This window comes from Balaenoptera musculus, chromosome 4 (assembly GCF_009873245.2).
Source record: "Balaenoptera musculus isolate JJ_BM4_2016_0621 chromosome 4, mBalMus1.pri.v3, whole genome shotgun sequence".
NCBI lineage: Eukaryota > Metazoa > Chordata > Mammalia > Artiodactyla > Balaenopteridae > Balaenoptera > Balaenoptera musculus.
In genome coordinates this window covers 76,741,190-76,755,149 of record NC_045788.1, presented here as the reverse complement: position 1 = coordinate 76,755,149, position 13,960 = coordinate 76,741,190, and the positions used below count along the sequence as shown (strand labels likewise).

Below are 13,960 nucleotides of genomic sequence, written 5' to 3'. Positions count from 1 at the left end.
AGAAATCTAAAGTCAGGTTATTAAAGAGATTCCAAGCAAAGGACTCAATGTTTTCCCATGTGTTATCTCATTGGGAGGAGTAAATATTGATCTGTGTTACTAAACTGGACTTGTTGGGCAGTAATAATAACAGCAAATACTCATATAGTGTTACTATAAGTCAGGTACTATGCTAAGTTTGTTCCACGTATTAATTTATTTGTTCCAACAACCTTTTGAGATTATTATTATTCCTCATCTTACAGTTGAGGAGACAGAGACACAGAGATGCTAATCAGAGACACAGAGATGCTAATAACTGGGAGAACTAGATTTGAACTGAAGCAGCCCACCTCTGTAGAGCCTGTTCTCTTACCCCTTTACCATATATTTCCTTAGTGGGGTTGGCCAAAAAGTTCGTTTGGGTTTTTTGTAACATTTTATGGAAATACTTTCATGGTTGTCACATATGCAGGGATGAGTAAGTGCATGTAACGCGGAATATGAGTGCTCTTTAAGGTCTGTGTGAGGAGTCTGTGGACAGTTTCTGAGACTGGAAGAGCCATCTCTGGAAGTCAAGGAAATTTTCCAATTCCAAGCCCTCGCTATTCCATGGCCATGGCAGTGGAATGGTTGATCTTAATCAACCAGCACAGGTCATGAAGTCAAAATTCTAGTTCCACCATTTAACTAATTATCTGAGGTTGACCACGTTACTACCCTCTGTGTGCTTTACTTTCCTCATCTATAAAATGGGGACAATAATACCTAATACAGTTTCTGTGAGGATCAAATGAGATGGTGTTTGCTCTTAACATAGTACCTGAGACATGATAAGGACTCAATAAAGGGAGCTATTCTTACTTCAAATTTTTGATTATTTCTTATAAAGGTAAAACTAAGTTGACTTGCTTTTGTTCATTGATCAAAAATCTTGATACCTACTATGTGCCAGGTACTTGTCTCACTGTAGGTACACAGGTGAATAATTCTTGGTTCCTGCTCTTGAGGAACTCATGTGGAGCAGGGAGGAAATCCATTCATAAGTGAACAATGAAGATGCAAGAGGAGAAGCTGCTTCCCTCAGCTGTGAACAGCAGGCTGTGGGGAATGGGAGGAAAGAGGACACAAGCATGGTGGCTTGGTTATCTTTGAAGTTTATACTCCAGCAGTACCAGGCTATCAGGTCTCAGATATGCTGTGTTGCTACATGCCCCTGCTGGTCCCTCTGCCTGAAATGTTTCCTCCCCTTAAATACCCGGTAAACTCTTCTTCATCCTTCAAAACTCGGATCAGTGACTACTTACTCTGGGAATCCTTGTCTGATTCCCAGTATTAATCTTCCCACCTCATTTGATCCCCAAATAGGCCATTTGTTTGCTTTCAAGACTTCCTCCCTCCTGGATGGTGAACTTTCAAGGAGCTGTTATAGTCATCCCCTCTATCCCCGGATCCTAGCCCGGAGCCTGTTACGTCATGGGCTCACCGTCAATATTTATTAATTTGAAAGAAGAGATAATGGGGCTGAGTCTGGAAGGAGGAACAGGACCAGGGTAAAAAAATTGGAGAAGGGCACTTTAGACAGAGGAAATTGTATATACGAAGGCAAAAGAGAAAGTAGTTTTCAAAATAATCATTGGGTTTTGTGGCAGTGTGGAAAATAAAATGAATGGTCGGTAATAACAAGAGGTGATATTTAGAAATTAGTTTGAAGTCAGATAGCCAAGGGCATCGTAAGCCTAGCCAAGGAGCTTGAACTCATGCCTGCAGGTAATGGGGAGCCGTTGCAGGATTCGAGGAAGGAGTGAAATGAGGAGACTTGTGTTGTAGAGAGTGCATTCAGGTGGTGATGTCAAGGAGGGGTGGAAGGGGCTGTGGCTAGAGGCAGGCACACGACTCAGTGTCAGCAATCCAGGTAAGACATTCCTATGTGCATTGCTGTTCAGAGGCTGGAAGCTTTAGGCATGTAGATGCTCATGTGGGAATTAAAATCTTGCATTTAAAAATTGAGTGCTTAACCTCCCTCCTTTATCTCAATTAATATTCAGTTTCTTCTATATAATATAAAGATAAAATCATAATTTTTGATTGATTGATTAATTGATTATGGTTTGTAGATGCGCTGAAATTTGTTGATAAATGTGTCAAGCACCATTCAGTGAAAGAACTTCAGCTTTCTGCAAGACTTCTGGAAGTGACAAAAACGGTCCGAGTTGAAAACCTGCCACCTGGTGTTGATGACCATGATTTGAAATGTTTATTTGAAAATCCTCGTAACGGAGGGGGAAGAGTTGCCAGCATTGAATGTTTTCCTGACGAGAGTTCAGCACTGATTGAATTTTTTGACAGCAAAGGTAATACCTATTAGCCTAATTTTGTAAACTTTACCTGGCATAATTAAAACCATTTTAATAGATCTTAACAGTTAACAGTTGAATTCTGATGTATTTTATTTTTATCTGTATATATTTTTGTTTTTTTGGTTTTTAAAATTTATTTATTCATTTGTTTATTTTATTTTTGGCTGCGTCGGGTCTTAGTTGCAGCACGCGGGACCTTTGTCACGGTGCGCTGGCTCAGTAGTTGAGGCGTGTGGGCTTCTCTCTAGTTGTGGCGAGTGGGCTCCAGAGTGTGTGGGCTCTGTAGTTGCGGCACACAGGCTCTCTAGTTGTGGCTAGTGTGCTCAGTAGTTGCAGCGCATGGGCTTAGTTGCCCTGTGGCATGTGGGATCTTAGTTCCCCGACCAGGGATCGAACCCGTGTCCCCTGCACTGGAAGGCAGATTCTTAACCACTGGACCACCAGGGAAGTCCCTCCATATATATTTTTGGAAATCCAAGTAGCAATCCTGTACATCTGGTATATCATGTTAAGTGAATCCAGTGATTCAAACTTTAGAGAAGCAATGTCAAGTTTTTGAAAGATATGAGGAGATTCTCTCATGGGTCTCTACTTATGACAGACTGAAAAATATATAATTCTTAGAGTCTTTGAGATGCCGTATTTAAAGAGGTGATCTGTGTTTTAGCTATATATTTGGTAGAAATTCTCAAGTTAACTTCAACAAGATTAGGTAAAGAAATACTCAGAAACACACAGTTCCTATGAAGTAGCTTAACTTCCCGCTTCACTTGTCAGTGTCATCATTCAGAAATTAATAGGGATGGTTTCACATGATCAGTGGATGCCTTCTGGATTGTTCTTTGCAGTGACCCTGTGAAAACCTTGTCCAGCTGAACCTTAGGAAAACGTTTCTGAGGGATTCGTAGACATAGATTGCCCGTTCTCTGAGGCATGTGCAAGGTCAGCTTGGAGATTCCACTGATGTTCAGAGGTCAAGGCTGAGGAGTAGGAATTAGGGAGCCAGACTTCTTAGGGAAAGAAGGAACGTTGTGCTTGGGATCAACTGAGGGAGAATGAGACAGGATCATGTGGAATGCCACTCACTTAAAGTAAACTGTTTCATGGGGGTACTTGGAGGAACCTCCTTTCAGCTGTTATGAGTTGGGGAAATTGTGGTGAAGGTATGGTTTGGATTAAAATGGAATGAAAGACCTAGTGTTCCTTGGGCAAAGGGATGAAAGATGAGCTTCTGTTGCATGTTCTTTAAATCTCTCTCAGCCTGGCCTTGGGCCCAGGGAGAGAGCTACATAGAGCTGTTACTCTAGAAGTTAACCTCTCAGCTTATGGTGGGAGTTGACAACTATGGGGCTTTCGAACATCTTGAGGGCATGGGGCAGTTGGGTGTGTCCTCAGAATGTCTATGTTACATGTGTATGAATAATAATAGGAACTATTTTATTCAGGTTTATTTTATGCTAGAGCCACACTTGTAGGGCACTCTCAAAAGTTGCTCTTTGCCCTGACCTCTTTGCACCATCTGACTATGTTGACCACACCTTCTCCTCAAAACTCACTCATTCCCTGTTCTCTGTGTCTGAGATACACTGATTTTCCCTTTCTCTCTCTGACTGTGTCTTCTTCTGAATACGACTTACATTTGCACAGCTCTGCAGGGTGCTACCAAGTGCATTCACAGACACTGCTTTATGGGCGTTGCTATTATTGTAATCCCTATTTTACAAATGAAGAAACTGAGGCACAAGAAGGTCAAATAACTTGACCAAGGTTACACAGCTAGTAAGTGACAGAGCCAGGATTTGAAGCTGGGTAGTCTGGCCCCATAATCTGTGCTCTTAACTTCTCCACTTTCCCCCAATCTCCTGTACATCTATGACATTAATTTTTCTTGTAGGATATTTCACCACTTACAATGAATTAATAATGAGGCAAACTGTAGATAAAGCTGAATTAAAAACAGAATTTATTTAGCAATATTGTATTTTATATAGATCATTTGAGAGGAATAAGTTAGGCACTTTAATCTGAAATTATTTTGTTCAGCTTCACAGAATCCAATTCACAAAATCTTAAGGAAGGGAACTCTTATTGAATGCTTGTTGTACATGAGATCTTTTTTAAAAAAAATATTTTATTTATTTATTTATTTGGCTGTGCTTGGTCTTAGTTGCATCATGCGGGATCTTTAGTTGCGGCATGAGAACTCTTAGTTGCGGCACGCATGTGGGATCTAGTTCCCTGACCAGGGAGCATTGGGAGCGCAGTGTCCTGTCCACTAGGCCACCAGGGAAGTCCCTACATGAGATCTTTTGCTGTGTTTTCTGCCACAGTATCTCATCACTGAATCCTCATAAGAACCTGCACAGTTATATAGTTTTTTGTTTTTTGTTTTTTTTTTTACAGAGGAGGAAAACAGGATGGAGAGCTTAAGCCACTTTAAGGTGATATCTGTGATGGTTCTTGGGTCAGACAGACCTGAGTTCAAATGCCTGGCTTTGGTGCTTACTAGCTTTGTGATCTTGGGGAAGTTACTTTAACCCACCAAAGCCTCTGTTTTCCATCTGTAATAGAGGGCTCACATTACTACTTAGCTCAGAGGAATGTTGTGAGGATCAAATTCAATTGTACCTGCAGAGTGCTTGGCACATGGTGGTACTCACTGGTACTCAGAGTCTGTTCCAGGCCATGGTGGGAAGTTGAAGCCATGAGTCTGGGCCTCTGAAGGCCACGTTTTTTTCATTAGGTCTGGCTCCAGGCCTAGGAGCCAATGGTGCACAAGGTGAAGTTATTTTTAACATCTTTTCACAAGATGCTATTTTAATCCAAGTTGTTCCTGGAGTTCATTCTAATTCCCTTCCTGCTTAGACCCCTTGTACCTGTCTAATAACTAACACAAAGTGAGGAGGGGTTTGGGGGAGAAGAGTACCCCTGCACACACACATACACACAGGGACTGTCCCAGTAAAAGTGGCAGGAAGGGGATTAGAGCAGGGACAAGGGATGTGCAGGACTTACTGAATCAGAGTCTCTGGGGCTGGGCTCTCTGATGACTGTGAGGATCGTCTTGGTTTGGAACCCTTGGAAGAGCGGCAAGAGCATGGGCTTTGGCGTTAGACAGACACGGGCTTGAACCTTAGCTCAAATCTGTACAGTCTGTGTGACCCTATTTGAGTTACCTAACATTTCCTAGCTTCAGTTTTATCAGTTGTAAATAGGGATGATAATAATAGTGTCTCTACCTCAAAGGTTTGTTGTGAGCATTAAATATATGTAAACCACTTAGAATATTGTCTGACACATAGTAAAAGCTATTATAATTATTATTATGCTCCTCCTCTTAGAAGTATTAACGGAATCTAAGTCATCTGTGAAATCTAAAATTGTGCGACCGTACAAGAAGAAATAAATAACATGATTCTTAGATTAGCTTTGCTTTGAGCGGGAAAATATTCTTCACAGTGGAGCAAACATTATCCCCTTGCTGGTGACCAAACTCTTCTTTCTCTTTTTTGTTTAAATACATTTATTTATTTATTTATTTATTTTTGGCTGCATTGGGTCTTTGTTGCTGCGCGCGGGCTTTCTCTAGTTGCGGCAAGCAGGGGCTACTCTTCGTTGCCGTGCGTGGTCTTCTCATTGAGGTGGCTTCTCTTGTCGCGGAGCATGGGCTCTAGGCGCATGGGCTTCAGCAGTTGTGGCACAAGGGCTCAGTAGTTGTGGCTCATGGGCTCTAGAGCGCAGGCTCAGTAGTTGTGGTGCACGGGCTTAGTTGCTCCGCCGCATGCGGGATCTTCCTGGACCAGGGCTCGAACCCGTGTCCCCTGCATTGGCAGGCGGATTCTTAACCACTGCGCCACCAGAGAAGTCCCTCTTCTCTCTTTCTTAACCTGGTGGTGATATATCAGTGTTATCAGAAAAACAGAAAAATAGAATTTACTTAACAAAATTTCAACATAGAGTGTTCTTGGCTGGAAAGTAATTACTACATGAAATAAGGAATACCTGTGCAGTGTTAATACATATCAATTTATATTTGAGCACTCTGGGAGTAGTGCTTCTTTTTAATAGCATGTTGTAACATCAAAGTTCTACAAACATTAGGATTTTCTTTTCTCTAGAATAGGAAAGCTTGTTTGCTTGTTTTTTCATCTGAAACATATTACACTGAGATTACTTTCTTTCTTTCCTTTAAGTGTTAGACACCATCATGACCAAGAAACTTGACCTCAATAATATGCCGCTCTCTGTGTTCCCGTACTATACTTCTTTGGGCACAGCCTTGTATGGACAGGAGAAGCCTCTGATCAAGCTTCCAGCACCATTCAGGGAATCACTGGATCTTTCCTTATGGAAGTTCTTGCAGAAAAAGAATCACCTGATTGACAAGATAAATGATGAAATGAGACATTGTCACTGTGAGCTAACATTGTGCCAACTCGGCAGTGAAGTGATCATCAGACCTGCAGCCACCTTAGTCAGTCAAGGAAGACAAAGAATCAAGACCTGGCAGAAAGATGCTTCTACAGTATTCTCTGGTATCAGGTCTAAGTATAGAGTGACCTCGTTTAAAGTGGATTCAACAGTATGGGACATCATAAAAGACAATTTAGAAGATGATAGGATTTTGACTGAGTTTGATGCACTAACAGGGATTGCAACCTTAGTGGGGAAATCAGAGGATGTACAAAACATGGAGCCACAGATCAAGGACTTAGAAGGCACCATTCAAGAAATTAGAAGAGAAGAGCAAAGTGTGAAGCAAAAACTGGCCATTTCTCCAGGAAGGTATTCACTTCTGTTGCACAGCGGTATACAGAAGCATCTCCACATGGAGTGCCCAGAGGTGGAGATTTTTTATGATGAAGCCTCTCAACACATGTGCTTCAAAGGACTCCCTGCAGATGTGTATAAAGTAAAGTGTGAAATCCAGGAAAAGGTATACACCATGGCTCAGAGAAACATTCAGGTTCCCCCGGAGGTTTTTCAGTTTCTGCAACAGGTTGACTGCGCAGAATTCTCTAAGTCTCTCTTTATAGCCCAGAACATTCTTGCAGTTTATGAGCTAGAGGGCACAACTGTTCTCTTAACTGGTGCTTTTTCTGAAGTCCTGTTAGAAGCTGAAAAGCAAATGGTCAGTGCCTTAAATTATAAGTGCATTGACATTGAAGACAGGCAAGTTCTTAACAGTAAGAAATGGAAAGAGCTCACTTGCAGTTTGCATAGGAAACACAATTCCTCCTCAAAGACTGTAATAATCCATGAGGTAACTTCAGAAACCACAGCCCAGGTCATCATCACAGGCTGTGTGAGAGAAGTAAATGAAATCTATGACTTGCTTTTTGACTTCATGGAAAAACACACAAAAATAGAGAAACTGATTGAAGTAAAGCCTTCCTTAGTTATTAATTACTTAAGGGCAGAAAAGCTATTGTGGCAAAAGATAAAGAAGATGAATGTTCAGGTAATTTTTAATCCTGAGAACAAGCAAAAAGGCATTTTACTAACTGGCCCAAAGACCAAAGTCCTGGAGGGAATGAACATTGTCACGCAAGCCTGGGATTTGATCTGTGTTAAAAGCTTCCATATTGATAAGCCAGGAGCCAGTCAGTTCTTCAAGGATAAAGCACGGTATTATAAAAGTGAGGTCAGAAGGTTATTTGGTTGTTTTATTGAACTACAGAAGGATGAAGAAAAGGAGGGAGGCCGCACTGGTGGGCAGAGGTGCTTGTTTCGGACGGATTTAGCCCCTGGAGTCTCGCTGATTGTGCAGCAAGGAGACTTGACACAGTTTCCCGTCGAGGTGGTGGTGAACGCGGCCAATGAGGAACTCAAGCTCACGGGGGGCTTAGCTGCTGCTCTTTTAAAAGCAGCTGGCCCTGAGCTCCAAGAAGACTGTGACCAGATAATGAAGACAAGAAAGGTCAGGATCTTACCAGCCTGTGCTGTCATCTCGAAAGCAGGAAAGCTCCCGTACCACCATGTGATCCACGCAGTAGGGCCCCAGTGGAGGAGCGATGAGGCCCAGAAATGTGTGTGGCACTTAAAGACTGCTGTGAAAGAAAGTCTCCATTTGGCTGTAAAACACAAGTACCGATCCATAGCCATCCCTGCTATTAGTTCCAGAGCCTTCTTCTTTCCCCTACCCCAGTGTGTGCAGACCATTATTTTGGCCATCAAGGAATGGTTCCAGTGTAAACAGAATGGATGCAGCTTGAAAGAGATCTACCTTGTGGATATAGCTGAGAAGACTGTGGAGGCCTTTGCTGAAAGTGCAAAAATTATATTTAAAGACACGCTGCCTGATGTTGCTTCCCTGCCCAGTTTACCAGCAGCAGTCCAGCCCAACTTGAGAAAAGATCATGGAAAAGGAGCAAGTCTGTTGTCCCCAGAAGGCCTGAGGATCCTGTTGGTGAAAGGAGATGTGCAGAGTGCTACAGTGAGTGCCCCTGTTTTCAGAACACCCACCAGCGTGCTGGGACTCCAGTTAGCCTGTTGCTAAAGGGAGATTAGGATCAAGGGGAGAATCCCATGCCCTCCATCCCTGCCTTGAAACAGGTTTCCTTAGAAAATTGGGCTACTTCACCAAGGCATTCACTGATTGAGATTGGCCAATTACCTGGGGGAGCTGATAGCATATTCAGATCACTAGTTTCCAGTAAATGTGAAAATCCACAATAATACCTAACATTTACGAGGCTCTCTATACTTTTTCAGTGCTCTTACACCTGTCATATTTTGGCAAATCTAAGGTTAATTTCCTGTCAAATTCACTGATAGCAGATACAGAAAAATTAGAGCATAACATGGGGACGGAAGACAGTCTTATCAGCGGAACTGAGCCAGAGGGTTCTGAGTCTGAGCTCCCAACAGCAGTAAGAAAATGTAGGGAGGAAGGTAGAAAGGGACCTGGGGAAGGTCTGGGTATTATGTGGGGACAATTCTTATAGCTCTGCCACGGGGTGACATGTTTTTTAAAAATGTACTTAGCAACCTTTTCAACACAGGCTCTAACTAATCCAAACAGTCCTGGAAGCCCCCTACTGTGCCAGGTGTTAACTTCCTGAGCTGGGCGAATGTGGGCAGTCCTGGGGCAGGGATGCTTAGGGAAGGCCATTTGCATATCTTATTTGGAGAAAAGTCTATTCACATCCTTTGCTCACTTTTAAATTGAGTTACCTTTTTATTATTGAATTTTAAGAGTTCTTTATATATTCTGGATACAGGTCCTTTAACAGATATATGATTTGCAAATATTTTCTCCCATCCTGTGGGTCATCCTACTGTTTTGTTCAAGTTGTTACTTGCTTTAAAATATTTTTCGTTTAGTTTAAAATATGGAAAGAGATTGTAAAAAATTAGATTTCTACTTACAGTAAGCTTAAATCATAATTACAAGAATAATAGCTAACACTGACTATTTACTCTGAGCCAGGCACTCTACTAAGTGCTTGACATGCATTTTCTCATTCAGTGCCATGAGGCAGATTCCAGGATTATTATTATTCTCATTTCACAGATGAAGGAATGAGATTTAGAGGGGTTAAATAATTTGCCCAAATCCCACATTTAACAAATGATAGAGCTAGGGTTAGAATGTGCATTGCTCTATTTCAAAATATTAAAAATAATTTTGTTTCTCATTGAAAAAAACAAGCAAATAAACAAAAATCTCTTTTGGCCAAGGGTCAGTAATTGGAGTGAGTTCCAATCCTCATTCACCTTGAACGCTGAGTAGTAAGACATTCCTTCCATGCCTTTCACTCCCATAGGTGTGTGCCCTCTGAAGCCAAGACCTGCTCTGCATTACTCCTCAGTGACCCACATGGGGCAGCTTTGACAATCACTTGGTCACACTCCCTCTCCCGTCTTCTCTTGGTGTCTTAGTCAAGCCTGATTAATCTGCTCACATTAACTGTCCTGCTGAAAAAGCTCCCATGGCTCTTCACTGCTGCTGGGAAGTCCAGTTGGCTTGGCACTTGAGGCCTTCTGTAGTCTGTGCTCAGCGTAACATTTCTAGCCTGGCTGGCACCATTTTGCTGCAGAAGCTATCTATCAGGTCAAACTCACCTACTTGCCGCTCACAACCTACCATGCTTCTGTCCATGCTGTTGCCCCTCCCGAATGACTTCCCCATCTCTCTCTGCCTGCTGCAACTATTCCCATTTCTCAGACACCACATCGCTCACAGTGTCTTTACTAGCCTCTGAAGGCACTTCCTCTGGACTCCTTTGGTGATCCCATACCATTTATGTATTGCTCTTTGATAGCTCTCTTTTGTCCTGGAGTGTTATTTAAATAAGTATCTAATAACACTCTCTTTTGGGGTGGTATTTCAATCTCTGAAAACTTAATCATCTTAGTTGTCCCCTGTTGTGCCAAGCCCAGTGGCTCAAATACAGTAAACCTTGATGAATGCTTTTTCTTACAATTTGAAACAAATTGTTGGTTTTGTCTTTAAGACCGATGTGGTTGTCAACTCCATTTCGTCGGATCTTGAGCTCGATAGAGGGCCCCTTTCCAAGGCCCTCTTGCAAAAAGCGGGACAGAAGCTCCAGGAGGAGCTGAAGACGGCTGGACAAGGGGTGGCTGTTGAGGTGGGCACAGTTATCCAAACCAGTGGTTGCAATCTGCACTGCCACCGTGTGCTTCACGTGGTGGCTCCGGACTGGACAAATGACAAAACATCACGCAAGGTGGGACCTGGTTTTAAATTCTCCAGGAAATTAAGTAGCCCTTTGGACTCTCCTTTCAGTGGCGTGTAGATTGAACCCTGGCTGTGTCTGTTCTGTAATAACAGCACATTCTCATAGCCATTTCTTTCAGCTGTAGCTGACTTCTCCCGAGGACCAGTTAAAAATAGAAATTGATTACAGTTCTCAACCATTGTTGGGACTCAGGGAAGAATTACTGAAGATAGCACTCTTTAGTGAGGAAGGAAAGGTGAGGGCATGAAGAGTGGAAGAGACTGAAGGAACAGAACAGTAGCTGCTTTGCTTCTTTCCTTCATTTCTGAGTGAGTTTGAATCTTTTTGGAGGGTCTCACACATTCTTCTTTCCTTTTCCTTGTTTACTCCTCTGTTTTCCTTTCCCCTTCTGACTGCCCTTAGCCTGCCTTTTGTTGAAAGCAAAAAGGAATAGACAGAGATCACAGAGTTGCTAAATTCTTGTTCTTTTTGTTCGAACTCCAATTTCCAGGAAAAATGTATAAGAATATGCTTTGTGCTTTTCAGATCATGGAAAACATAATCAGAGAATGTTTGGAAATCACTGAGAGTTTGTCCTTAAACTCAATTGCATTTCCAGCAATAGGAACAGGAAATCTTGGGTTTCCTAAAAACATTTTTGCTGAATTAATCACCTCAGAAGTGTTCAAATTCAGTAGCAAGAATCAACCCACAACTTTACAAGAGGTTTGCTTTCTGTTGCACCCAAGTGATCATGGAAATATTCAGGTACAGTCTTACTCATTACTCGTTATTTTGGCAACTGAGCCCTAACACGTTCAAGTGTCTTCTTGGTCTGATAGGTTGCTTCTTTCACGTATCTTCATACAGGAAAGTAAAAGAGTAGTGTGGACTAGTTGCAGCATGGCAAATTTCAAGCACATTTATGGATATAGAAAAAAATTTGACTTCTTATTAAGAAAAATTTGAAACATATGCAAAAGTAAACAAAATAGTATAATGAAATCCCTTGTACCCATCGTTCATCTTCATAGTTATCAACCTATGGCCAGTATGTTTCATCTCTATCTCCATTTATTTCCCTTCCTCCCATATTGTTTTTGAAGCAGATCCCATATATACCTTTTACCCATAAACAATTCAGTATTTGTTTTAGACATTAGGATTCTTTTTCAAAAGTAGTAAGTACAATACTATTTCACACCTAAAAGAAATAGGCAATCATTCCTTTATTTCATCAATTATCATGTCAATGTTCACATTTCCAACTGTTTCATAAATATTTTATTTTGTTTTTATAGCTTATTGGTTTGAATCAGAATCCAAATGAGGCCCAAATATTGCAATGGAGTTGACATATCCCTTACGCCTCTTCTAATCTATAGAATTTCCTTGCATATGAACATAGAAATTTTAATACATAATATAAAAGCACAGTTGTGGTCCTACACATAGGAGAATGTCAGAATAAGATACAACTGAAGGCTCAGCACATCCCCATAGGAGTAAGACGGTTGGGACCAGAAATACCAGAACCATCTTTGGTCATAGAGTCCATCAACCAGCTCACATTTGCTGAACACCAGCTGTGAGTAAGCCTCTGGACTCAGCATTATGGGGGAACAAGAGGCATTTAATAAGAGGCCATTATTCCTGCCCTGCAAGTCCTTAGAGTCCAGGAGAGTAGATGATATTAATTGTTTGAAAAGTTCCATGATAATGCAAGAATTAAACAGATTAAGGCTAGCAACCCAAGAGATGTCCATAGATCATTGGACTAACTGAATTTTTAGGTCGTACTTAATTTTTTTTCTGGATCTAGACACTACCTTTAAATACTTTGGAAGCAAACAAATCTAAATTCTAATCAGACAGCTAAACCACCTGGGCAAAATATGTGGTCCATTTAGTTGGCCTGCATAACTACAGTCATTTCTAGTCAATAAATGCTTTGTGAACAACCTCCCTATGACTTGCATTGTACAAAGTGATGTGGATTACAGAATGGGTATGTTGCATGTACTCTCCCTCCTATAAATCATAATTACTTTGGGAGCTAAGATTTATACACATAAAATGAACTAGAGACATGAAGTGCTGAGAGTTTTTGAATGAATGGCTGAATTCATTGTAGGGAAGTGAGTCCTGTGACATGGATCTGAACCCTCGAATCTCACTCTTTCTGTGCAACCTCAGCCTTTGTTATCTTTCCTAAAGATTCGAATTCTGCAAGTATTTTGTAAAGGGATTAGTCTATACAGACACCTTTATTGCCATTGGAAATAGTATTGATTCTCCATACATGGCTGTGACAATTTTTCTCTTAAGACTTTTAAAGACAGTTAAGCTTTGGTCATATTTTCACAAAAATCAGCAAAACTTATTGAAATATTTATAGGTGGAGACTAACAGAGGTTGCACACAGCAGCCTGTGGTCGGAACATAGCCTTTAGATGTGCTTTATTTGGGCTATTTTTAAAAAATTTGAATCAGTTGCTGGCATTTAAGAACCAAACTTGTCACATAAAACTCCAGATGTCCACTGTGACCTAAAAATTCAAAAGTTCTGGCACCTTGGACATGGATTTCTGCCTGAACAGTTCGCTGTGGCCGAATGGCAGCCGCTCTCTAGTTCTCCAGAGTCAAACCAGTCCACCTTTACAACTGTAGCTCACGTGCCTGGTGCCTGGAGAACCCTGGCTCTGTAGTCTCTCCTGGTCCTTCTCCCATTATTGTGTCAGCCTTTTAGCCAAGATGTTACTTGTTTTTTTTCCAACAAAATTTCCTGTTGCTTGTTTACAAGGAGGAAGAAAGTGATGATTTTGGGGTGTCACTAACCAGGCAAAGAAATGGAATTCCAGCCTCTTGCTCCAAAAGCACTACTCCCCTAGCTGTTTCTCTCCTGGTACAAATAAGAAGTTAAAAACTGAAGTGTCT

General features: G+C 41.5%; 1 protein-coding gene across 1 annotated transcript in view; it reads left to right on the top strand.

Moving 5' to 3' along the window:
- PARP14 (poly(ADP-ribose) polymerase family member 14) overlaps positions 1-13,960 on the top strand; it is a 42,661-nt gene that overhangs the window by 10,053 nt on the left and 18,648 nt on the right. The window contains exons 5-8 of the mRNA XM_036851286.1: positions 2,097-2,333; positions 6,533-8,775; positions 10,799-11,032; positions 11,570-11,791. Coding sequence (XP_036707181.1) covers positions 2,097-2,333; positions 6,533-8,775; positions 10,799-11,032; positions 11,570-11,791 — 2,936 coding nt within the window. The remainder of the gene's footprint in view (positions 1-2,096; positions 2,334-6,532; positions 8,776-10,798; positions 11,033-11,569; positions 11,792-13,960) is intronic.